Genomic DNA, 24,145 nt, shown 5'->3' on the forward strand with positions numbered 1-24,145 from the left:
GTCCCACTCATTTCTGCTACCTACCTGGCTCCTTGTAGGAACTGGAGTTTGCAGTACCTAATTTCCCTCAACTCCTTGAAATAATAACTGAAGATTTAGTGACTGTGCCCATCATAGATCTTACAGTCTAACAGAAAAGATGAAGTAAGAAAACAGAATTGATATCTGCACATAGAAACAAGAACGATAGTCAGTTGGACATTTTGGTACCATGGGGTTGTGGAAACCAAAGTTAACTGCCTGGAGGAAGTGGCATAGAGCTGCTGTGTGCCCAATACAACCTTTGCATATCTTTCCATGCCTTTTGGGTGTGGAAGAAAAGGGCGTGTGACTTGTATAATTGCTGACTTCCTGGGAAGGACCTGGGAGGAGGTGACGGGGGAGGGGACAGGAAGTCACGTCCCTCGGGAAGATATGGCCAGGTCATGTGGGAGGATCTTATTGCTTCTCACAGATTTAGTCAAGGGTGACAAGTTCAAGTTCAGAGACCTGAGATTCCAGATCCTTATCGAAAAGGAAACAAGGGATCCGAGCTAGCAGGGGCTATGGGCGAACCCGGCCATGATTGATTTCCCGTTGATGGACAAGGGGCAACATGACACAGACCCTCTCCCCCTTCCCCGGGCCCACTGCCCCTCTGCCCGGTGCTGGAGGCAGTGCCAGGAAACTGTTGAGCCTGAGAACAATCCAGCCTTCGGCCTACGTCTGCAGCACTGGCCTGCAGTCTCGCCCAGCGAGGCCTACCTCCAAGATCTCACGCAGGTTCTGACCCCAGCCCGGGAGGGTCAGGGGCCCAGGGAAGCAGAAATGTACAGTTTGTCCAACCATATCTCAGCTCATCTGAGCCCTGACTGCTCTTCCTGGCGTCCAGGAAGTCGGGCTCATCCGAGGCTCTGCAGCCGTGTGGTTAGAACAGCAGCCTACCCGTCACCAACTGTGTCTCAGTTTCCCCCTGTGTAAAATGAGGGTGACAGTGGTGCTGTCTTACCAGGTTTGCAAGGGTTAAATTTGGTAATAGCTGCAAAGCATTAGGACAGTTGCCTGGCGCCCCGGAAAAGCCCCCTGAGTCCTAGGCTTCCTTCCGGTTCAGACAGAGGGACGCACCCTCTGCTGCTGGGGTTGGCCGTCGTGACTCCTGACATCACAGGTGACTCCTGACGTCACAGCCACGGTGTCAGCCGTCGCTCGAGTGCTTGCTCCCAGCGGGAAAGGCCTAAATACTTTGCTTGAATTCTCTCGTGTACTCCAAATCCATCAGAGTAGAGCTTGTTGTTCCAGAGGGCGCTGGAATTCAGAGAGCTGAGCAGCTCACCCGCAGGCACACAGCCAGTGCGCAGCACAGCCAGGCTCTGGGGCCCTTTGGATCCAAAGCCCATGCTCTCGTGCATGGTTCTGGACAGGAACCCAGCTCCACCACTTCAAAGTGAGGGAAGAAGAACAAAGCCTTGAGGCTGTGTGTGCACGTGCTGGGCACGGGCCCTCCTTAGATGGGCGGTGTCAGCATGGAGCCAGCACTCAGCCCCTGGGGGGCTCCAGAGAGGACAGGGGTCCGCGGGGATCCTCAGAGGCACTTGAAAGGAGATTCCCCCTGCCCCCCAGCAGCTCCCGGTCTCCCACGGCCCAGGGCCTGTTGATGCTTGGCCTGCTTTCACAGCTGAAGCAATAAACGCAGGGCGAGAGGAGTGCAGCCGATCCCAAACGCTGGTTTGTGTGATCTTGGGCAGCTTACTTAACTCCTCTGTGCCACAAGAGCCCCATCTGCAAAGTGGGGCAGTAACAGGGCTGAACCTGCAGTGCACGCCCTGGGGCTGGGGCTGGGGCTGGGGTTGGGGCAGACCCAGGTTCCAGCTCTGTGGCCGTGGGCTCCAACTTGCCATCTCTGTGCCTCAGTGTCCCCATCCGTTATACCCCGGGCGGAGGTCTTATGGGATGGCCGTGAGGAGTGAACAGGGTGGCATGGGAGGGCCTTGGCGGCTGTCGGAGGTTAGCGAGCAGCGGGACAAGTCCACATGTAGATTCTGAAGACAGGAAAGACACGGCACGAAGCTGCGGTCTCTCCTGAGCCCCTGAGGGTGACCCGTCTGGTGCTGGCCTGCCCAGAGTGTGACCCTCGCCCCCCGCTCCAGCAGTGACCTGGCAGGGCCATCAGCTGACGTCTGAACTTACTGCACAGCGCCTGCCTGGGAACAGCGGGTACAGAGGCAGGATCCGGGGACAGGAAGAAGCCCTGGGACAGAGTGTGGTGCCCGAGGCCTGTCCTCCCGAGGGGACAGTGTGACACCCTCATGGCAGGAAGCAGACCCTGGCTCAGGGCCCAAGGCTGGGGCTAGCGATCGGGGGTCTTGTTAAGACCCCTCACCCCTTGCTGGCCACTGGGCCCAGGTCCCCAGCAGGGCAGCTGCCCAGGGGGTGAAGCCAGAGGAGGAGGAGACACTGCCGGGAATTCTCTCGAAGGTTCAGGACCATACGTTCCCTCTCTGAGACTCAATCCCTCTCATAAAATGCAGCGCTGACTCCCACTCCTGCCTGCCAGCATGATTCTGTGTTCAAACAAACAGAGGTAAACCAGGTGTCCACGGGTAGGGCCCAGTCCAGCCACACTGCGCCCCAGGCAAAAGCCTGCTTAGGAGTGGGGACTAGCGTGGGTGGCCCCAGAGGGGTCATCAGCACTCCAGGGCCAGCTAACCCTGGTGTAGCCTGGACAGAAGACAGGGTCAGGGACTGGAACTGAGAGCAAGCAGCGTGGGGTCCAGAGTAGTCTGGGGGTGCCCGGGCTCAGTCCGGGAGGCCTGCTGGGAGCAGCAGGTGGGGTGCCCAGCAGATGGGCCCTGCTCTAGGGAGCAATTGCAGGGGGCGAGGGGACCCGGTGGGGTGGGGGCATCTCCTGAGCTGGAGAGGAAGCCCCTGGGGCAGGGGCAGTATCTGACTTCCGCAACGTCTGGCACAGCACCCTCATGGCTGGCCTCGAGCAGGTGTTTGTGGTACCTCCCATGGGGGTACATCCCAGTGAGTGCCTGAACCCTTGGGTGGTACTGAACCTGTACACATTGGTTTTTTTTTCCCCATACACACATACTTATGAGAAAGCTTAACCCATAAATTAGGCACAGTAAGAGGTGAACAATAATAACCAATAATAAAACACAACAGTTCCAGCAAGAGACTGGAGTGAATTGCTCACATCGCTCCTCTCACACTTTGGGGCCATTATTAAGTGGAATGGAGGTTCTGGGAGCGCAAGCACCCAGTACTGGGGCAGGCAACCAAGGCAGCGCGTGGGTGAGTGATGGGCGGGCAGCCTAGAGAGCGTGGATACCCCGCGCAGAGGCACTGGCCGGGCGGAGCAGAAAAGCAGGACACACGGTGGTGCTTAATGTGAAGCTAATGGATTCTTTACTTCTGGAATTTTCCACTTAGCATTGTCAGACCTTGATTGGTTGCAGGTAACTGGAGCTGCAGAGATTGGAACCACGGACAAGAGGCGTGCAGGGGACGCAGGTCCCGTGTGCAGGGGCACAGCTTCCTACCCTCCCAAAGCTGTGCTCGGCTTTGTTCTCGAGCCTCTGTCCTCCGCTGAAGGCTGAGAAAGCAGTCCCCAGCCTTCTTTGCCATTCCTTCTCTGTGTTCTCCCAGGGTTGCAGCTGGGGGGGGGGGGTGTGCAGAGGACACACGGGGGTCCTGGGGTGAGCTGAGGTCCAAACTGCCGGGGGCTGTGCGTTGACCCTCATGCCCTGGGCAGGGCCCTGAAGATGGGTCCCCCACACTGACATGATCCTTCCCACCTGCGGCCATTTCCAAAGGCCTTGGGGGTCTTACGGGGGATCTGGGGTGGTCAGAACTGCATGACGGCAGTGAGACCCCCTGTCTCTCATGTCCTCACTGTGTACTTTCCTCCTTGGGCTGTGCCAGCCCATCCTCCCCAGAGCCTTCTTCGCCTGGGCTTTGATGCTCACTCTCTCCTGCCAGGCCTGGGATTGTGCCCTGAAGAATGGGCAGAGGCTGGACAAAATCAGGGATCTGTTGAAATGGAGGAAGGGGGAATGGCTGTTGGGGCAGTGATTGGGAGAGCCTGCTACCAGGCACACACTCTGTGTCTGAGCCTCGCCCCAGGCCCTGGCCCCAGGCACGAGGCAAACAGGAAGCGGGGAGACCGCCAGACTGCAGGGGGGTTTGCCAAGGAGCCCCTGGAGCTAGACTAAGGGCCCCTTCTGACGGGATGGCCACCTCCATGGAGTCTGCAGGTGGCTGTAGGGGTGGCAGCGGCACAGCTGTGGCTCTGGGACCAATGGAGGTCACCTAGGGGCCTCCTGGGCCCAGGACGTGAACCGAGCTGGGGGATCTTGCTGGGTGTGCACCCTCCCTGCTCACACTTCCCGGCCTCTATGCCAGCCTTGCAGTTTCTGGGGCCTCATCGGCTGCGAGGTGTGTCTGGGGCATCCAGCCTGTCCAGCTCTGACTTTGCTGGCTCCACCCCCACCAAACCTAGCTCAGCCCCGCCTGATAAGTCAGAGAAGGGCCCTCATGCCTCCCCCTCTTCCTTCCCCTGTGTCCCACCCCCAGATGGCTCTAGTTCCAAGATGAGTAATAGATTCCCTCTCATGTGCCAGTTCCTGCTGATGGATAGTGGTTGTGTTGGAAAGACTTGTGAAGCCTTGTCTGGCTCATTGAAGAAAAAAGTAGCTGTGATTGATTAGCGATGTCTGCCATGAGTCCAGGAGTTGGGAGTGTGGGAGTGCGTGTCCTCCATCAACCTGAGTTGGAAAGGTTCTGCGGTGTCTTGTGGCTGAATGATAGCTTCATAGTCCAGGTCTGAGCTTTGTAGTTTCTGCCAGTTTCTAGGGTGTGAATACTCCCACTACGGCCAGTGTGAAGGCACCACATTAGGAAGAGACGTGTGAGACATAAAACCTCCTTCCCCCTGCCCAAGCTCTACCAGGGGTGGGCTGTTCTGGGAAAAGCACCCTGGACTAAGATTCAGGATCCTTGCTAACCAGCCATAGGCAGTGAGTTCCCTTTTCCAAGCCTCAGTTTTCTCATCCATAAATTGGGAGTTGGGTTGTGGTGAGCTATGATAGGAGGCAGTGCTTGGTCAGTCACCAAGCACAGTTTGTCAGACACGCTCCCCAGGCTTCAAATCCAGCTGTTCTGCCCCAGAAACCCGCCCTCCCCTAGAGTCAGGCTTTGGCTGTGGGGCTGGAAGAGAGAGGGCTCGCTGGTTGTCCAATGTCGGTCTCATGGGACAAGACTGTCTCAAAGCTCACACAGCCCAGCCATCACGAGGGTCCTTGCCTGTCCTCCTTCCCCCTCGTTGAAGCTGAGCTTGTCCCCTTATTTCTCCACGTGTGCTTCATGAGTCAGGCGTGTTCCTGCTGTGGCATCAGGCAGACCTGGATTCCAGGAGCTCTGTGACCTTGAACACAAACCTTAAATCCTCTGCATCTTGGCTTTTCCGTCTGCAGCGTGGGGACAAGGAGCCCTGTGGCTCCTTCACTGGGTCCCTGGGCAGCCTGAGTGAAACACGTGCTCCACAGAGGAAGAAACGAGGACACACTCACACCCTGGGTGGGCGGTAGGGCAGGCCCAACCATCGAAGAGCAGGATTCCAAAAGATGGCAGAGCACAGGTCAGGAGAGGCCGGGGCTTCGGCTGCATGCGTGAGCAGGTGTGAGCTGGAAGAGCTGCAGGGTAGTGTCCCATTAGGGCAGGGCATCTCGTCCCCCGTGCCGCTGATCCTCAGGGCAGATCTAAGTCTTTGCTGAAGGGGCTCTGCGCCCTGCATGGGGAACGGCAGCCATGGTTTGTCCCCACTGGAAACTGGTAGCGGCCTCATAGTTATGATGATCAAAAATGCCTCCAGGCATCGACCCCTGTACCCTGGGGGAAGGGGGTGCGAAATCGCCCCCACGGTTGAGAACCCCTGCTCTGGCAGGCAGAGTGTGGCCAGTCCTTTTAGCCACCCAAGGCCCATGGGGAGCCGGGATGCAGAGCATCTGTCCTGGCAGAGACGGGGTGCAGGGGCGGGCACGTGGCAGAGCCAAGTGACAGGTGGCCAGCTGTAGGCAGCCAGGCAGCTGGGCAGCCGGCAGCAGGAGGTGGGGCTGGGACCCCAACTGCCAGGACCCAGCCACCAGCCATCAAGCAGGTCAGAACCAGCTCAAATGATGTGGAGTCGGGAGCACCTGTGGCTCTTTACACCCCTGCCCCGGACCAGTTCTGGGCCCTGAGGCTGGGAGGTGGGCTGAGCACGTGGAGACAGGGCTGCCCACCACCCCACAGGACTTTCACGGCCTCCAGCCTGGAGAGCAGAGGCTTTGATGTCAGATAGCCCGGGTTCAAATCCAGGCTCTAGCGTATGGAAATAAAACCTGAAAGCTAAAATTCAAAAGAAAATAAATTTAAACCAAGCTTTGCTACTTGGGATTAGGCAGATCCCCTGGGGCAGGTTGCTTCCTCTTTAAGCCACAGGCTGCACATCTGAAGTGGGAATGACAGCCCGGCCCCCCGCGATTGCCATGCTTAGCATCGTGCCCGCCGCATGCGCAGTGCTCAGCCCGCGCTGAGAAGGAAGGGAGGACTCCTCCTGTGGCAGATTCCTCTCCTCTCGCCCTCAGATCCTCACTCCGGCTTCAGTTCTCTTCTCTGGAAGTTCTCCAGCTTTCTCACGTAGGAGACTGTGGGCTTCTCAGCAGGAGGAAATCAATTATTCGTCTCCGTGTCCCCAGAGCGTTGCAGTGGGCCTGGCAGGTGCTCACAGAATGAGCTCTTCCTTCCTCTGAGGGCAGCGGCCTGCCTCGTTTGTCTTTCCAGCGCAGTGACTGACACTTCGTGGGCGTTGCTTCAATGGTTTTTGAATGAGTGACTGCGCCAAATAATGGTACAAAGAAAGCCCACCCAGAATGCTACCCCGGGATCCTTCGCTGGGTCCCTTCCTGTCCCTGTCTATTCAGAGGAGGTGGGCCAGGCCCTGGGGAGGAGCAACAGGAAGGCTCGGGCAGGATGTCCCCACACCAGGTGGCTGCTGCTGCTGCAACCAGCCCCTCTCCTGGTGGCCACACTGCAGCACCATCATCTCAACTCTCCCTGCTGCCAGGCAGCAGGTGCATAGGTGGGGGAGGGTGAGGAGGGTGTGTTTGCTCCTGATGTGGCCATGTGGGTCACACCCCAGCAGGACCAGCTACACAATAGATAGTATGGCTTATTAGGAAGACCCTGCACAGGAAGGCAGGAGATTGGGTTCAGGTCCAACTGGTGCCGTGACCCTGGGTGGTCACTGACGTCCCTGGGCCTCTCTGTGCCTCTCTGTACAATGGGCATGAGACAATGCCTTGGGGTGACTGTGTCCTTTGGTGCCTTCACACAGTGAAGGGTCAGTCAGTGACCATGTTACTGAAAGTGGCCCATGCTTCGCCAGTGACATTGAAGCGCAGGTTGTACAAAGCCACGGGGTCCCGCCGCACCCAGCGCTGGGTGAAGCCAAGGCCCTCCTGCTGCAGACATGTTTGTCTGCTAATGGCCGGCATGGGTGGGACAGAGGCTGCATTTCCCAAGGGGCCTAAAAGTGTGGCAGGGCCCCCATGAGGATGGGCACTGACAAGGGGCAGGGGTAGAGATCATGGTGGCGGAAGTGTCATTTTCTAAGTCCCCCTGTTTCTCCTGACAAGCCAGGGCATGTTCCCATTTCTGAAGTCCCTGAGAGTATGGGACTGTGGCAGCTGGGAAGGGCCAGGCCAAGCCAATTTCCCTTGTGTCGACAAAGGATCTGTAAGGCAGGGTGATGGCGGAGGGTGTAGACAGAGGAGCAGGGCAGGACAGGCGTCCCAGGCAGAAGTTTGGAAAGGACTTGCATCTGCAGGGGTGGAGGTGGGGGTAGGGGTGAAAGGCACAGAGAGGTGCTGCACAGAAGGGGCCAGGAGCTCTGCCAGCGTCTGGCTGCATGGCCTTGGGGTACCAGTGCCTGGCTGCATGGCCTTGGGTACCAGCGCCTGGCTGCATGGCCTTGGGGTACCAGTGCCTGGCTGCATGGCCTTGGGGTACCAGCGTCTGGCTGCATGGCCTTGGGGTACCAGCGCCTGGCTGCATGGTCTTGGGGTACCAGCACCTGGCTGCATGGCTGGCCTTGGGGTACCAGCGCCTGGCTGCATGGCCTTGGGGTACCAGCACCTGGCTGCATGGCCTTGGGGTACCAGTGTCTGGCTGCATGGCCTTGGAGGAGTCACTCACTTTCTCCTCTGTAAGCTGGGGTGACGCTACCTCCTGTGCAATGGCAAACACTTAGCATCACGTCAGGCACCTAGTGATGACCACAGAGGTGTGTGCACTGGCGATGGTGGTGGTGGTGGCAGTGATGGAAAAACCCTTGGCATCGTCACGAGAGTCTCTCTCACTCCAGGGGACCCAGCCATCTGCATTCCTGGCAACGGCTGAGGGCTGAGTTCCATAGAAGCTCCCCCACAACACCTGGTGATACCTGTGCAGCTGAGGCTGCCCGAGCTGCAGCCTGTGTCCTCTGGGTCGCCCCAGAGTCTGGCCTGACTCAGGCCCTCTGCCCTCCGTGTGACAGCCCCACCCACAGGCCGCTGTGGTCACCAGCCTGCTTCTTGTGCTGAGGCTGCTCCCCACAGCTGGCCGGCTCGGCCCCTCTGGCAGGCTGAACTCGGGGGATATTTTCAGAATCTTGGTGACATTCCCCTGCCCCTCAGCTTAATCGGGCCCAGATGCCTCCCTCCCCTTCTGTGCTCCTACTCCGAGGTCTGGAACCCTGAGTGTCGGCCCGCCTGGGGCGTGCTCTCCCAGCCACTGCAGCTCTCTACTTTTGTTTGTTTGCTTGTTTTGAATTCAAAACATTGTGTTCCCCTTCACATGCTGACTTGACAGTGGCCAGCGTGAGTCAGGCTGTTGCCTCCTGGGTGGGGACCAGGACGGAGAAGCAGGCAGGTGAAGGAGGGGTGAAGGCAGCGGCTTGGGGAATGCAAGCTGCGAGGGAGACCCAAGGAGTCTTTATTGGCCGCTCATAAAAGCAGCAGCTGAGGTCCAGTGGCCAGGTCACCAGGGCCTGGGCAGGTGCGCCGTGGGGCCCAGCGAGGACTTCTGGTTCCCTCTCTCCGTGAGCTTATCCGTCCTCCCTCCCTGTCTCCCTCTTCTTCAGAACACTTGAATTTGCAATTCTCTGTCTCTTGTCAGTAAGGAGATAGCGCTGCTACTGAGGCCTAGGGGAGGTGGGAGGGCGGGCGTGGTGACCAGCAGGCGTGGGCAGCAGACCCAGGGGGATAGAGGGCCTGATTCATGGCCCAGCAGAAACCAGGGCAGCCCGATAGACATCGGCCTCCCTCAGCCGCTCTCCCAGCCACTGTGTCCTGTCAGAAGCTGGTGGGGGCTGGGAGGCAGTGAACCATCCTCATCTCTGGACCTTGCTCGTGCCCGTGCCCACGTGTGCACAGCAGCCTGGAGCACGGGTTTGCACAGGTTTTGTGCGATGAGAAGCTGAGGTCTGGGGACCACGGCTGGGTCTCCGGCAGGCTCTGGATTTCTCATCTAATCCTGAAAATATGGAGATGAAATAAAGGGGGAAGAGATTATGCTGGTGAAAGTGGGCCAGGAAAATACAAACTTCGAGGACCAGATGCAAACCCCTGCACTGAAGAATTCTTGGACGCTGCTGCTCTCTCCGCCACTCCCCTCACAGTGACACTGACTCCGGAATTCTCTCTCTCTCTCTCTCTCTCCCTCCTCTCTCTTTCAGGACCTCCTGTAAGTACTCAGGACGCAGCCCGGTCTCATGCATCTGGAAGGCCTGTGTCGTCTGCGGGTAACGGGTCGGGTGCTGACAGTGCAGGCTGCTCGGGCGGGGGTCCCTCCAGATAGTCACACAGGGAAGGGGGCTGCTGTGAGCATCCCACCCACTCAGCACTCCCAGGGCAAAGCAGGCCCCAGGTTACAGTCAGAAGGGCTGACAAGCCCCCACCCCAAGAAGCATCTGGAACCAGGTATGAGACAGGACAGGTATGAGTTCACCTGTCCTTGGCTCCACTTCTTGAAAGTCCTCCTTCCTGTCAGGAAAATAGGTTGGGAGGCAGCTCTGGGGCAGTTGTCTGCACCCCGACATGGTGGCTCCATCCCAGCCAAGTCACTCGCGCAGGTGCTGGTGGAGGTGCCTGTCAATTGGCAGAGCGGCGTCAGCCAGTTAGACTGGGGGACGGCATGGAGATCCCAGGCTGCAGGTCGCCGTTCTTCCCTGGCCTCGCTCCCAGCACAGGGTGGCTTCCAAAGAACCTGAGAGGAGCTCAAGGAGCCGCCTCCCCTAAGTAAGGCATCCAGGAGGGGAGCACGCGCCCTTGCGGCCAGCATTTGATATCCCCATGGAAGCCCTAGGGGCCCTGGGGGCTGGAGCTGAAAGGACCCAGCCCGCATCAGATCTTTCCCAAGGTCCCTGGAATCACAGGCATGGTCCCTTCTTCAGAGAAGCCATGCCCATAGCTCTCTGCTCCTGTCCTGCTTTGAACCAGACCTGTGTGTGCCTGGCCAGGCCCCTGCACGCAGCTGAGGATCCCGCAGGGCCTCCCAACCGAGCAGGGAGAATCCTGTCGGAGAGATGGATCGTGGTGAGCTGGGGATGTCAGCTCAGTTCCTGCCATCTGTCTTCCAGAGTACACTGCCACACGAACTTTGACAGCCACCTGCTGGGAACGGAGAGGGGCTGCTTGTCCCCCACCCAACCCTGGGGCCCCCTCCATGCAGTCCCCAGGGCTCACCACAGCAGTGGTGGCTCTGGGTCTTTGCCCGACTCAAGGATCCTTCTGAGAGCTCTACCGGGCTGTCCCCTGGGCTGTCCCCAGCCAGAGAGGCGCTGCCACTCACTTGCCACTCACCTGAGCAGGCTGCAGGGAAGGGGAAGGTGGGGACAGGAACTGAGTCCCACAGTTTCATCCACCTGGCCACCAACTGAGCCATGGGGATGGGAGAGGCCAGCTGGGGTCCCCTCGTTCAGAGGCCAAAGCCAAGAGCTCTGGAGTTTGGCCCGGTGCTGGCTGAAACCCAAGGCAGGAGAAGGAGGGAACAGGAAGCTGGCCAAGGTGGGAATCACCTCCTCAGCCCCGTCCTCTCTGCTTCCTGCAGAGAAGAATACCAGTGGCCATGGTCAGGGCCAGCCAGAGTCCCATCCACTGCCCTCTGCGTGTATCTGGGGGCTGGCTCTGCCCTCCAGCTCAGACACAGGTTCCTGTTGGCACAAGGCCGGCCAGCACCTGGACAACAAACCCTGGGGGAGGCACTGAAGCTACAGCAGGAACCATTTAAGTGGAAGCAGATTTGTGGCCGGCACTGCCCCGCTCCTGGTGCCCATGGCAGACATTGCTAATCAATTAGGAAGTTTTTCCGCATAATCCATTAGTCACTCTCAATCCACCAGAGCTAGCAGTGCTCAAGCTGACATCTATGGGCCTTCCCTGGCTTACATTTAAAGGAGAATTTCTTAATACTGGGAGCTGGGAGGCCAAACCAGGCCACCCAGGGGAGAAGGGATGTCTCTTTCTGCAGAGGAATACAAGGAAATATTCAATGTCAGATGCCAGGCCCGGCTGGATCTCCTTGCTGAGACACTGGCTGGCGCGTACTTGGTGCCAGGCCCTGTTAGGTTTCAACATGGCCCAATAGTGGAGTGACAGTGAGCACAGGCCCTGGGGCCAGATTGCCTGCTTCCCGAGCTTGGCACAGCGACTTCTAGCTGGCTGACCTCGGCAAGTGACTTAACCTGCCCGTACCTGAGTTCCCTAAACTGTACCACGGAGAGTGACAGCATCTGCCTCAGGTGATGTCGGGAGGGATGTATGTATTTGTATGTATTATGTATATGTATGTATCAGTTCACCTTGGGCTTCCCTAGATGACCCCAAAAGGTTCTTATAAGACCTTTTTAAGGAGGAAACTATTATTCTGAATTGTTATCAGTTTATGATTTTGCCTGTTTCTAGCCCATCTCATTGCAAGAAGCATGTCGCTAAGGAAAGGGGGGAGGGTCTGGGGCACGGAGAGCAGGGGTGGGAGGTGCTGAGCACAGCCGTGACGTCCCCTGCAGGAGAGCCGCGGACTTGGCTCTCAGCTTTCTGGTGGGCAGAGCAGGAGGGAAGCAGAGCTCTTGCAAGAGGCAGGCTGCGGCAAGGGAGGCAAGCAGCTGACACGTGGGTGGTTACCGGGCCCCGAAGCACCTCCTTGTCAGAGTGGTTCAAGGTGCTGGGAGCAGTGAGCAAATGGCCCCTCTGTTCCTGCGAGCAGCTGTGTGGGCCTGAAACTCCACCCCTGGCCCCTTCCCCTCCCGCAGGGGGGAGGCAGTCCCCAGCCTGTAGCTGGGCCCCTTCCCTGATGTAGGTAGCTGGGCTGAGAGGTGCGAGCAAGAGGACCAGGGCTCACAGCACAGAGGCTGTGCCTCCAGGAGGGCTGCCCGGCCCCTGGGCTGTCCTGGGGAGGTGGGGGTGGTGCTGGGGCTGGGCAGGCAGGCGACTGCGCTCCCACGGGCATCCATGCGCGAGCGTGGACTCAGCCCTGAGCTCAGCACTCCTCCAGGCCCTCGGGGAGCCTGCCTGGGAAGCTCATGCTACAGGGCAGAGTGAGCCGGTGAGTTTGCTTCAGCAGCCCTGCAGGGGACGGCCTGGTCTCCTGGCAGACAGTCTGCAGCCCATTCCCTGTCCTGCTTTTGTTCTCCAAGAACAGTGTGCCTGGCAGGTGAGGAGCCGTGTGAGACGCTGAGGCCACCTTCCTGAATCTCTGCTACCGTCCTCGGCTCTTTAGTAATCCTGGTGCTGCTCTAGCACTTGCTAGACTAATGCTAGGGGATGAGTCACAATTGTCCTTCATGTCAAACTAGGGAAAATGAGGCACAGAGCGACCCCTCCCCCCCCCCCCACCACGACCAGTTGCTCAGACAGCCACATAAGAGGTGGCAGAGCCAAGAATTGGGCACAAATGGGCCCCAGCGCCTGTGACCCTGACATAGACGGCACTGTCCCACTCACCAGGATGGCCCCACTGCCCTAGACCCCAGGCCCTAAGGCTCTCCCTGGGGATCTCCTCCCATTTTGCAAGGGGCCCCATTATGTCCCAGGAGGCAGCTGTTAGGGCCCTTGCCCCACCAGCCCCTTGTACCAGAGCCGTCTTGGGCTTGGCTTGGGCCCTGAGCACCCCCTGTAATATTGTGATGGTAAGAATTATTAGACTTAGTAGCAGATTCTGTTGAGTTGTGTCCTCTTTCCAATCCAGTTTCAGACCCATTTCATGGAGCGTTCTGTCAGTGCCCAGAACCAGGCTCAGCAGGAGCCCTAGGTTACAAATAAAGGATTTGAGAAAGACAACTGTGGTCAGGGGAAACCGGTGCTCTCAGATGGGGGCAGGAACATCCCGGTGTGTGAGAAGCCCTGCACCTGGCTTCCCCTGGGTAGTGGACGGGGAAGACCCTGACTTTCCCCACCCCCAGCCCTTTCCCACCCCCAGCCCAGCACACTCGAGTGGGCCAGAATCTTGCACTGGGCGAGGCAGGACTCAGAGGGCACACTGGCGAGATCACAGCCCTGGGTGAGGTTTGAGGCATAAGAGGCGTCCTTCTCGTCTGGTCCGTGGGCCTGGCAGGGAGGAGAGCCATGCTAACTGGCTTTCTTTGACGCTAGAACTGGAAGGAAGCTTAGTGGTCAAGACCCCCCGCCCCCCACCTTTATTCATAAACTACCAGAGGCTCTCCTAGCACAGGTCACTTGCCAGGGCCACCCAGCTGGCCGGGGCAGTGCTGAGCAGGTGGGTGCGGTAACAACCCTGACCTACATAAACATCGCTCTGTCACCCTTTCTTCTAGGGTCCCGCTGGCAGGCCTGGACTCCCGGTAAGTAATTTGTGTTTTTTTTCTCACCTTTACATCTCTCTCTCTCTTGTGTGTTCTTTCCCAGCCTGAAAGACTGACTGGGGTGGGTGGGGGTGGGTACCTATGAGACCATCCCTCCAAGCGTCTCTAATCTGTAGCTCAGAGTGCAGCCCACTCTCAGCTCCTCCCCCTCTGAGACCTGGGGCAACTCCAGCCTGCAGCTGCAGGTGCAGGGCCCAGGCACATGGCTCACAGCACGCAGACCCTTGCGGTGCTGGCAGCAAAGGTGGGGAGGGGTTCAGCGGGGCTGGCAACCCCCTGGCTCACTGAAGACCACCTTCTCCCATGGCCTCGGCAAAAGAGCGGACTCAAAGCCTTTGTTTTCTCCCTTGACCATTTCCGAATTCCAGAGAAGGTATCTTGGGCGGACTTTAGGACAAAAGTAGAAGAAATATAAAAATAAAACTTTAATAGGTGCCTGGCACCAGGCAAATCATTCCTTATACATTTGATTTGCTCAACAACTCAGTATAACAGGTGTTATACCCATTCTGTGGATGAGAAAACTGAGACTCAGATGAGACTGACAACACTTTGGTTGTAAACCTGCTGGCACCCGCCCTCCTGTGTCTTGAAGTCATGCTCGATATTGAGAACCACGTGCAAAGGCTTCATGGGCAGTTGCTCCGTGGAGTTTACCAGGGGCAGAGAGGAGCTAAGTCCCGGATGAGGGTTGTGTGGGTGCTTGATGCTGGAGCCAGTCAGAGGGCAGAGGTGGGCATGGAGTGGGGCCCAGGGCTGGCACCTGCTGCCTTGCTACTTCCCTCAGATTCCAGAACTTTCAGTGCATTCCTCTTACCCAGTCATACCCTTTGAGACGTGAATTATTCTGTAGCCCTTTGACGGCTCCAACAGCTTCTAGAAGTTGGGCCGTCTCTGTCTGTCTTAATGAAATGCATGTGGGAGAAGGCCCAGCCTTGAAAATGGGCACCTGCCCAGCAAGGAGGAGTCTGGGGCAACCAGGTCCCATGAAATCCAAGGAGGGGAGCAGTCAGATGACCGAGGCGGCCGTGGGCAGCCTGTGTGTGTTTTCTTACAACACCCACCTTTAAAAGGCATTCCGGGGGCAATCACAGAGCAGGGGCCCTGTGCATATTTTCCAGTCATTGGCCATGCCGTGCCTGTCCCTAACCCAAGCACTTTTATGGCCAGGACTGCAAAGAACATTAGCTTTTCCAAAGAAATGAAAAAGAAACAGAAACACACATCCTGAAATATCATTCACAAGCCCAAGAGTGGATGGACCGTGGGGATGTCACAGCCGACTCCATGCATGGCCTGGGGCTCACAGCAGGCAGAAGCCAGCTTGGGTCCCTGGGTTACTGTCCTGTTGATGCTGAAGAGTCCTGGGAGTGACCCCTGAACAGCTTTGTGGACGCCAGCTGCTGGTTGTGGGATAGGAAAGGTGTGACATTCAGGCACGCTGATGTAATCCATGTGCTGTGACCGTTCGGGGCCCAGCGCTGGCAGAGGACACGCTCACCACATGCCAGGCCTTGGGCATAAGCCCCTCCAAGGCATCATCTCCTAGGGTCCCCTCAGACAGGTTTCCCTTGTGCCTCTGTGGGGCTGGCAGGTGCAGTGTCCCCAGGAGCTCCCCCATGTTTCTCACCGCAGAGCCCAGTTCTCTGCCTAAGGGACCACATAAACCCCATCCCATTCCCTCCACCTCTCCCAGGCCCCACCCCAGATTTTATGATGTCTGCATGCGAGTGATTGCAAAAAAATGTTTTCTACCAAAAGAGGGAGGAACAAAACTTAATAAGCAGATGTCCAGCGTGAGAAGATGTAACCCTGGCTACAAAACAAAGCTTGCTTGCAGGCCTCTGAAGCCAGTGATGTAGCCGAGTCCACACGGCGCGAGGTCCTCCCTGGCCGGCTGGAGGCGGTTGTGAGGAGGGAGGAGTGGGGAGGGCGCTGCTCTCCAGCTCCAGCAGGGACAGACCTAGGAAGTGATCCATCTGCTTGTCTGCCACATGGGAGCTGCCACTCATCTTGCTCTGTGCCTTGAAGTTAGGTGTGGTGGGGGTGAGGCACAGCCCGGCCATGGCTGGAAAAGGTGTCTATGGAGAGAGGGGGACAGGGCCTTGGAAACACTCAGGGAAACTGAGGCTCAGGCTCCTACCTTGTGCTCTGTGCACACCCCAGGCCTGAGTGCCAGTAGCCATAGGGATGGCCATTTGCTGGACAGTCCGTGATGGCCACAGGGGAAATCCATCCATAGGACATTTGCATATTACCCGGAAGTTGCCCCAGCTGCCCCTTGCAGAGCAGGCTGGCTGTGCCCAAACTCGGGTGCACGGCCAGCTCCCAAGACCCTCTGGCCTTGCTCTGGCCACTTCTCACTGCTTCTGCCTCCTTTATCAGGGGGAAAAAGGTGCCCTTGGGATGCCTGGACGTGTGGTGAGTTGGCCTGTTTGTACCTGCTCGTGTGGCCACTGCTTGCTTCTCCACGCTGGCCCATCCTGCACACCACGGCCAGGTGCTGCCTGCCACAGCCATGAACAGAGGCAGGGCTGGCCCACTCCCTTCCCCAAGCCCCAGGCTGCTTCAGGGTTGGTGGGACGGGGAAGCAGTTTTAGCCCAATCCTTTTGAGCTTGCCTGACAGCTTCCCAGTAGTCCCTGAGTCTATGGTTTCATTGACCTGTGGACAACCCTGACCCAGACATTACCTGTACAGGGAGAGAGTGGACATTCCCATAGCGTTCCTTACAGTGCATTATTATAATTGTGCTATTGTATCATTAGTCCTGTCATTAATGTCTCTCTGGGCCTAATGTATCAGTTGAACTTCATCCTAGGTACGTCTGTGTGGGAAGAACCTAGCACAGGTAGGGTTTGGTCACAGCTGCAGTGCAGGTATCCACGGCACGTCTTGGGCCACACCCTCCCCCACCCCAGCCCCCAGTTGAGTAGGGACTGCTGCACTCTCTAGCAGTGCCACAGCAAAGGAAAAATCCCGCAACGTTGCATGAACAAAGCTCTTTGCCATCAGCAAAGATGGTGATGGGCTGGGGCCTGGGTCCCCACATCAAAATGACTGCCACTGCACCCCAAGGCAGGCGGCCCAGCCTCCCTCACTGGAGTGGGCATCTTGGGTGGACAGAGATGCACTAGAAGATGGTGCTGCTGGCTTTGGGACCCCATTGGGCCTCCAAGCCTTCCCTAGGGGAGCTGAGCCATCTCCTCCCGCCCACTGAAAGATAGAGACCGGGGCGGGGAGGGGGCTGTTTGGAGAGTGACTTCTGGAAGCTTCAGAGGCACCTGGAGTTTTCTGGGGGCTTTGGGATGACAGTCTCCCAGTCTCCCAATGGCTAGAATGGGGCAGCCTAGGGCAGTGATGGCCACAGCTGGCCCCACTGCTACCCATTCTGGTCAGGCATGGCCAGGCCTGCACTGTCCATCTGTCCTGCATCATCCCAGCAGCCATCAGTTCCTACCTCCCCCAGGCTCCCCAGGCCCCTGACCGCCCCATGTCTTCCCCTCAGGCAGCCTGGTGTGAATTTGCCGGCCTGGTGTGCTGAGAGGTTGAGAAGAGGCACCAGTGAGAGCTAACACTTGCAAATGCTAACCGCATGCTGGGCTTTGTGCTAAGATCCTCACGCAGCAGAGGGAGGCGCGGCGCCCACCTATTTTCCAGATGAGAAAAGTGAGGCTCAGAAGAGAAATATCTCTCCCAAGGTCGCACAGCCAGGAAGTGGCTGAGCGGGTATTTTAACCCAGACAGCACTTGGCCCAGCCCGTGCCTGTGGACATCACAGCTCTAAGCGGGGACTGATCTTAGGATAAAGCCCCAGAGCCCTGTGACCCCTCAGCCCTTAGGCCAAAGGCTCCATGTTACAGACCTCTGAGCTCCCCAGGGCCACCCAGAGCCTGTCTGCCGAAGAATGGAGGCTGGCGGCTCTGAGCCACCCCACAGGACGCCCTCTCACTCCTTCCCGGACCAGAGCATGTGCAGTTGCTGCCCGACCCTCTCACTGCTTCCGTTGTCCAGCTCCAGGGCCCGAGTCCACCGGAGCAGTGGCTGGGGCCTGTACAGAGCAGGGACCATCATACAGCCATCCTCGCAGGGACTGTGTGCAGGTTCGAGCCCGGCGTGGTCCCCAACACAGCCCTGTTTTGTGGATAGATTACGGCTCAGCTTACGATGTAGGGGCTAGAGTTGGGTTTTGTACCCAAGCCGACTGGGGGACAGAATCCTTGCTGCTGATCAGTTAGCACCAGGAAGCTCCAAGGGCAGCCGCTGGGCCACAGGGGGGCCTGCAGGGTGCCTGCCCCTCCTGCCTGCCCGCTGGAGCCCCAGGAAGTGCCCGGTGGCCCACAGAGGGTGGCCCACTTCCTTTCAGGCAAGGCTATCTTCCAGCCACTTTGGGCTCTCCTGCTGCTGCTATTTTACATGTGGCAGTGGGCCCATTTGGCTGCCCAGTAGGGACCCTGGCCTGAGCCCCTAGGTGTGAGATGCCTGGGTCATTTCCCTGCTTCACCAGAGGGGGCGCCACTGGCCTGCCTGGAGCAGAGTGGATTGGGGCTGTTGGTCTAGCAGTTTGCTGTGGTTAGGAGGGGGTCCTGGGGGACTACCCAGCGGCCTCTGCATGGCTGACCCATCCTGCCTTCTGTCCATTCACGGCCCCCAGCTTCTCCCTCCACCTCGGGACCAGCTTCAACAGCTCTGGGTTTGTCTGGCTTGGCAGAGCTTTGTCCTTGGTGCCCCGCTGTCCAAGCCTCAGCCCCCATCGCATCACAGCCCCAGAGTCTCCCCAGCCCTGCCCTCCACCCAGGTGGACTCGGCCGGTGGGCCCTGGCTTCTCAGACACACTTCCTGCCCTAGGTAGGCTCTCTCCCTCTCGCCCCCTCTCTCTCACACACACACACACATCCCTTCTGTTTTTCTCTCTGTCACGAGGAGCAGCCACAGCCGCCTGCACGCTGACGGGACCGGTGGTGTGCCAGCGTCTGTGTCCTGCTGTGTTTCTTGTTTCATGAGGATCTCTTCTGTTTGGTCCCTGTGCCATCGGCACAGGTTCCTGTGGGGGTGCCTCGCTCTCATTCTTCTCCTTTTTCTCTCCCTCCCCCTTGCACCCGCACCCGCGTTGCTCATGGCTGCCCCAGGGGGTCAAGGGCCAACCAGGCGAGAAGGTGAGTCCCCCTCTGCCCTTGCCCTCCCACCCTCCTCCCTGCCCCCTCTTCTGCCAGAGGACTCCAGGGGACGGGGAGGGGGCTTTCAGAGGCACCCCTCATCAGCCCCTCCCACCAGGCGGGCCCCAGCAGGGCATGCAAGGCTGCTGTGCCCTGGCAGCCTGTGTGGGTCAGTTCCCTAAGAGCTTCCATTCCACCCGGTGGGAGCCTCCCCTGCCCTGTTGGGGCTGATCATGGCCTCATCTCCGCTCCCATCCTGGCCCCCAGGCCAGGAGAGCAGCCCGGGGCTGTTCTGTGTAGCTGGGAAATGCCCAGGGGAAGCCCAAAGGTCGCAGACCCGATACCCTTAGGAAGCCGGAAGTCCAGGAGGCCTGAGTGCGACACATATGGCCAGCTTGTCATAGATGAGAGAGGACCAGAGCCGGAGCCAGGCCTCCTCGTGCCCAGCCCTGTCCTTCCTTGCTTGTCTTGTGGCATTTCTACCATCGAGTCTCTCGTCTCCAAAATAACCACATGGCAGCTGTGGTCATCGCAGCTACCACATGTTAAAGCGGAAGTACGTCAGGCTGAATTCTAAGCGTTTTGCCTCTGTATTCCCAGTTGACTTGGACACAGCCTTTCCAGGGAAGCTGGACGAGAGGCCAAGTCACGTGCCCAGGGTGGCTCAGCTAGAGAGTGGCAGAGCTGGAGAGGGAACATGCGTGTCTGACTCCAAGGCTGGGGCCCTTGACCCCCAAAAGGAACAAGCCCATGTTCATACACACATGTATACATATGCACATGCCCTGGACACATGCGTGCAGACATCGCTGCCCACGCATACAGGTGTCCCTGCATATGCGTGCACGTATACACATGTGCAGCCCATGTGCACACACACATTCATGCACAGTCCATGCGCACACACACAGTTTCTCCAACTGGCACAGACACTCATCCCTGATGGCGCTGAGCTCCTAGCCCGGCAGTGCCCACCAAACCTCTTGGGGCTGAAAATGCTCCTGCTCCAGTGTTAATCCCTGCCCAGCATCGTCCTCAAACCAGGGCCAGGAAACTCACCAGCCCACCCTGCACGTGAGCAGGTTGCATCCCCACCCTCTGTTTTTGCAACCCCCACCTCCCGTTCAGAGCAGGTCACTGTGTTCCAGCTGCAGGGGTGCAGCCTGGTGGGTACTTAGGGATGGGGAAGAAGGCCCTGGGGGCTTTAAAACTTGGGTCGGGCCCAGCAAGGTTGGACGCATCCTGCTCAGGCCCATGGGGGTGAGGCCCAGCTGAGACCTGGGCAGCCACGGCTGAGCCTCCCATCCCTGGCCTCCCTCCTCCTGTCACTCCGTGGAGCCTGTACCCCTGCTGACCTGAACTGGACCCTCCCTTTCCTCTGGACCCCATGTCTCATGTTCTTGCTGGCCTCTCTTCTCCCTTCATCCCTGCTGGCCCTGCCACCCTTCTCACCCCTCCCTGAGGCTTTTATGTCCCTCCTGGGGTCACACCTGCCGCACCTGTAGGCTGCTACTTCATTGTCTCCCCCCTCCCCACTTCCACAATCCCTCCTCCCACTTCCCTCCTCTCTGTCTCACAGGGTGCCCCTGGGGACGCCGGTATGTCCATCATCGGCCCCCGAGGCCCCCCGGTAAGTCGCTGTTGCTCTTCTTGGGGTGTGGTGGGGGATGGGTGGGTTGATGAAAGGGGGTTATGGGGTAACCAGGGAGACAGAGGTCCGGCTGGGCCTCTGGGTATGGTGGCCACTATATGTGCTGTGGTCAGCCTGCCCGGCATGGGACTGCTGATGTTAAAGGCAGTGGCCTGACTAAATACACCCAAATTACAGCCTGCGTGGGGTGGGGGTGATGAAGGGCCTAGACCGGAGCCAGGAAACTCAGGCAGACCAGCAAGTGCCTGCTCCCCTCCAGCGGGCGGTTCCAGCCATACCCAGCAGGAGCTTTGAGAGAATCCTTGTTCACGGACCCAAGCACCCACTCTGGTGCTCAGCAGAGGCCCAACCCACAGCTTGCCGCCCTCAAAGGCTCACTCCTGGGTTCCTGTGGTAATCAGCACCCACCCAGCACAGGGAGGGAGCGCAGGAGCATCAGTGAGGCCGACAAGGGTGTCGGTGATGAAGCTGGCTGGGCCTGCGGCAACCACAGGGAGGAGCATACCCGGGAATACAAATCAGATTGCCAGTGTCAGGGGAAGGGACCCCGCAATGGTCCCTCGCAGAAGGGGAAACCGAGGCCCAGAGGGAGGAAGCGACTTGGCCAGGGTCCCATGCATACAGGCAGGAGCAGGATTAGAACCCAGGTGTCCTGGCACTCCAGTGTCTACCAGAGCAGCAGGCTGCAGGCTCCATGTTCTGCTGCACTGGCCCTGACCTGTCACACACAGCGAGGGGTGGGGAGCACAAGGCTAGCCCCTGGGAGACCTAGGCTAGCCCGGTGGGTGGATGAAACCAGTTGCCAGGGCCCATGTCATCAAGAGATAGCCAGGGGAGGAAGGAGCCTCTTCTACCCACCCATGGGCTGAAGAGAGGGAAGAGAGACTGGATTGCTGCAGAGTGCTGGGAGCCCAGAGGTGGAGCAAGTCTAGGGAGCCCAGGGTCCAGGGAAGGAAGGAGGGGCAGCAAGATGTACTGGGCCAGGCAGGCCTGGGCAGTGGAGATGCAGTTTCTCAGCAAGGCTTCCTTCCAGGCTCGGACCACACGACGCTGAGGACTCACGCTTGGCGCTCATGCCACGGCAGGCGCGACCAACTCACTTAACCCTCCCCGGGAAACAGGCACAGAGAGGTCAAGTGACTTGCCCAAAGAGCGCTCGCTCGCTCTCTGGCATTGCAGGCAGTGGCTTAGCTCACTGTGCCACTGTGCCCAAAGACTGCATTTTTGCCCCAACACTGCCTTCCGTCCTGGGAGTCTTCCTCTTTAAAAAGGATCTTTGCCTTCAGCAGAGCCGAAAGTTCTCCCTGTGGGTTCCTACACTGGTGCTAGGAGAGATTTTGTGGACCAGGCCTAGCCTCCTCCAACTGTGGCCTATGGGAGTGACCATCACTAGATGGGTCAGGCCCTGCCTGCTGTCCTCACCGCACAGCAGGAGCAGCTCCCAAGGCCCCTCCCAGGAAGCCCCCCTGAGCTGGTGAGAGCAGGGACAGGGAAGACAAAGGGTCCCATTGTCATTAAGGGGCAGAGGTCAAGTGGGCCAGCCCAGCAGAGGCTGGGGACTGCTGGCAGACTGTGGCTTCCTGCTGAGCCAGGAAGGGCCTGGAAGAGCTGCTGCTGATTGGAACCAGCCTTTCGTGGCTCCTCGGACCGCCTGCCTCCTCTCACACTTCGTCCAAGGGCTGGGCAGAGGGCAGCCGTGCAGGCACCCTGCTGGAGCAGCGTGTCCAGGCATGTTGGCATGTAAGCGAGGGACGGTGGGCACCAAGCTGCAGGCTGTGCCAGCAGGCACTGGACAAGTGATCCACCCAGTTTAGGAAAAAGCCCCTAACTCAAGGTAGGCCAAAAAAAGGTGATGGTTTGCAGGCTCCGCCCACAAGGTGCCAGCTCACACCAGGTGGACACCAGTGCCTCCCAGGGCCAGGCAGACCACAGAAACCTGCACAGCCTGCCTGCCCCTTCAGGGCCTGTGATCGCTTGAGAGACAAGCAGACACATCAGCCTGTACCATACAGAGACACAGACAGTGCTAGGACAGGGGACGGTTAGGGAGCTGGGGGGCCCCGGGCTTGGGGTTGGGGACAGGCAGGGAAGGCTTCCTGGAGAAAGGGGTGACTACACTGCAAACAGGGATCTGCAGATATTACTCAAGTAAGGAGGCCTGGGCAGGAGATGCCCTTGCAAAACACTGAGGAGGGGGGAAGCCTTCTCTGGAGCAAAGCAAGGCCAGGCTGATGAGCAGCAAGGCCGGTGAGGTGTGCGAGAGCCGGTCTGCAGTGAAGGGGCCATGTGAAGGCTGTCCCTGAGGGCGGAGACCCACAGGTTGTCTTGGGCTGAGAGGGACAAAGCAGACTGGCAGTTTCAAAAGCTGGCCCTGTGCTCCCTGCTGCAGCACGGAGCATGCTCAGAAGAGGCTCAGTCCGGGGGGGCTAGTCTGTGGCACCTGGGAGCTCCAGCACCTGGACAGGAGAGCGTCCGTGGGCCTGGGTTGGAAGAGTGGGCTGGAGAGAGGTTTCAGAGGTGGACTGTGGGGAGCAACTGGGAGCAACTCTGACTAGACTAAGTTACTGGAATTAAGACTTATTCTATGCATCTGCTCTCCCACAATATGGCGCTGGGAGAGGAGGAAACAGCTTCTACGCAGCTGCCTCTTGCCAACTTGAGTGATGACCTCCAGGAGCTGATCCTGCTCCTGATTGGAGGAGAGCAGCGTACTCGGCGTGTGGGTAGCAGAGTTGGGATTGGCGGAGGAGGACTATAAAGGAGGAGAGAGACAACATGCACCAGGAACATCTAAGGGGAACATCTAAGAGGAACACCTGTGCAGCCCCCAGGAGAGCCGGCCGGCGGTGTGCCGCTCCCCCGCGGAAGTGGGGAATGTGGCAGGGGGAACCGCCCTTCCACGGAGGTGGAAGGGTTGGTAGCCAACCCGGGAAGAACCAGCAGCAAACCCAGGGAGGGCCGAGCAGACAAAAGAACAGCGCAGGGTCCTGTGTCGTTCCTCCACGAAGACGGGGAGCGACAGTGGACCGCTGGGATTTTGTGATGATGAAAACGGAGCACAAGGGAGAAGCAGGAGCTCAAGATGCCACCATCTCTGCCTTGAGTGACGGATGGGGGGGAGCAGGCTTGCTGGGGCCTGAGGCCTGTGAGACGGCTTGGTCCTGTGCCAGGGAGCTGTCCATTTGGTGCAGGAGGGCCAGAGTGTGAGGTGTGCGGGAGAGGACAGAGCAAGCCCCTCCCAGCTGTGTCCCAGGGTCCCAGGGTGGCCGCGGTGGAGGCTCTGTGCCACAGGCAAGGGCCACATGGATGCTTGTGGGTAGGCGCCGACGGGGCCTGTGCAGACAAAGGACGCACCCTTTTCTGGGAAGGGAGACTTGCTGGTAGGCTGTTTGCATCTAGAACTTTCTGTCTGCAGCACACCACCCTGCACGAAGTACAAGCAGGGAGAAGGCAGGGA

The 24,145-nt window shown here is 58.7% G+C and overlaps 1 protein-coding gene across 1 annotated transcript in view; it reads left to right on the forward strand.

The window, feature by feature from the left end:
* The first annotated feature begins 9,742 nt into the window (after positions 1-9,742).
* COL13A1 (collagen type XIII alpha 1 chain) overlaps positions 9,743-24,145 on the forward strand; it is a 94,002-nt gene continuing 79,599 nt past the window's right edge. The window contains exons 1-5 of the mRNA XM_051823837.2: positions 9,743-9,747; positions 13,835-13,861; positions 16,268-16,303; positions 19,011-19,037; positions 20,617-20,667. Coding sequence (XP_051679797.1) covers positions 16,289-16,303; positions 19,011-19,037; positions 20,617-20,667 — 93 coding nt within the window. The 5' untranslated portion in view covers positions 9,743-9,747; positions 13,835-13,861; positions 16,268-16,288. The remainder of the gene's footprint in view (positions 9,748-13,834; positions 13,862-16,267; positions 16,304-19,010; positions 19,038-20,616; positions 20,668-24,145) is intronic.

Source organism: Oryctolagus cuniculus, chromosome 15 (genome assembly GCF_964237555.1).
Source record: "Oryctolagus cuniculus chromosome 15, mOryCun1.1, whole genome shotgun sequence".
Taxonomy (NCBI): Eukaryota; Metazoa; Chordata; class Mammalia; order Lagomorpha; family Leporidae; genus Oryctolagus; species Oryctolagus cuniculus.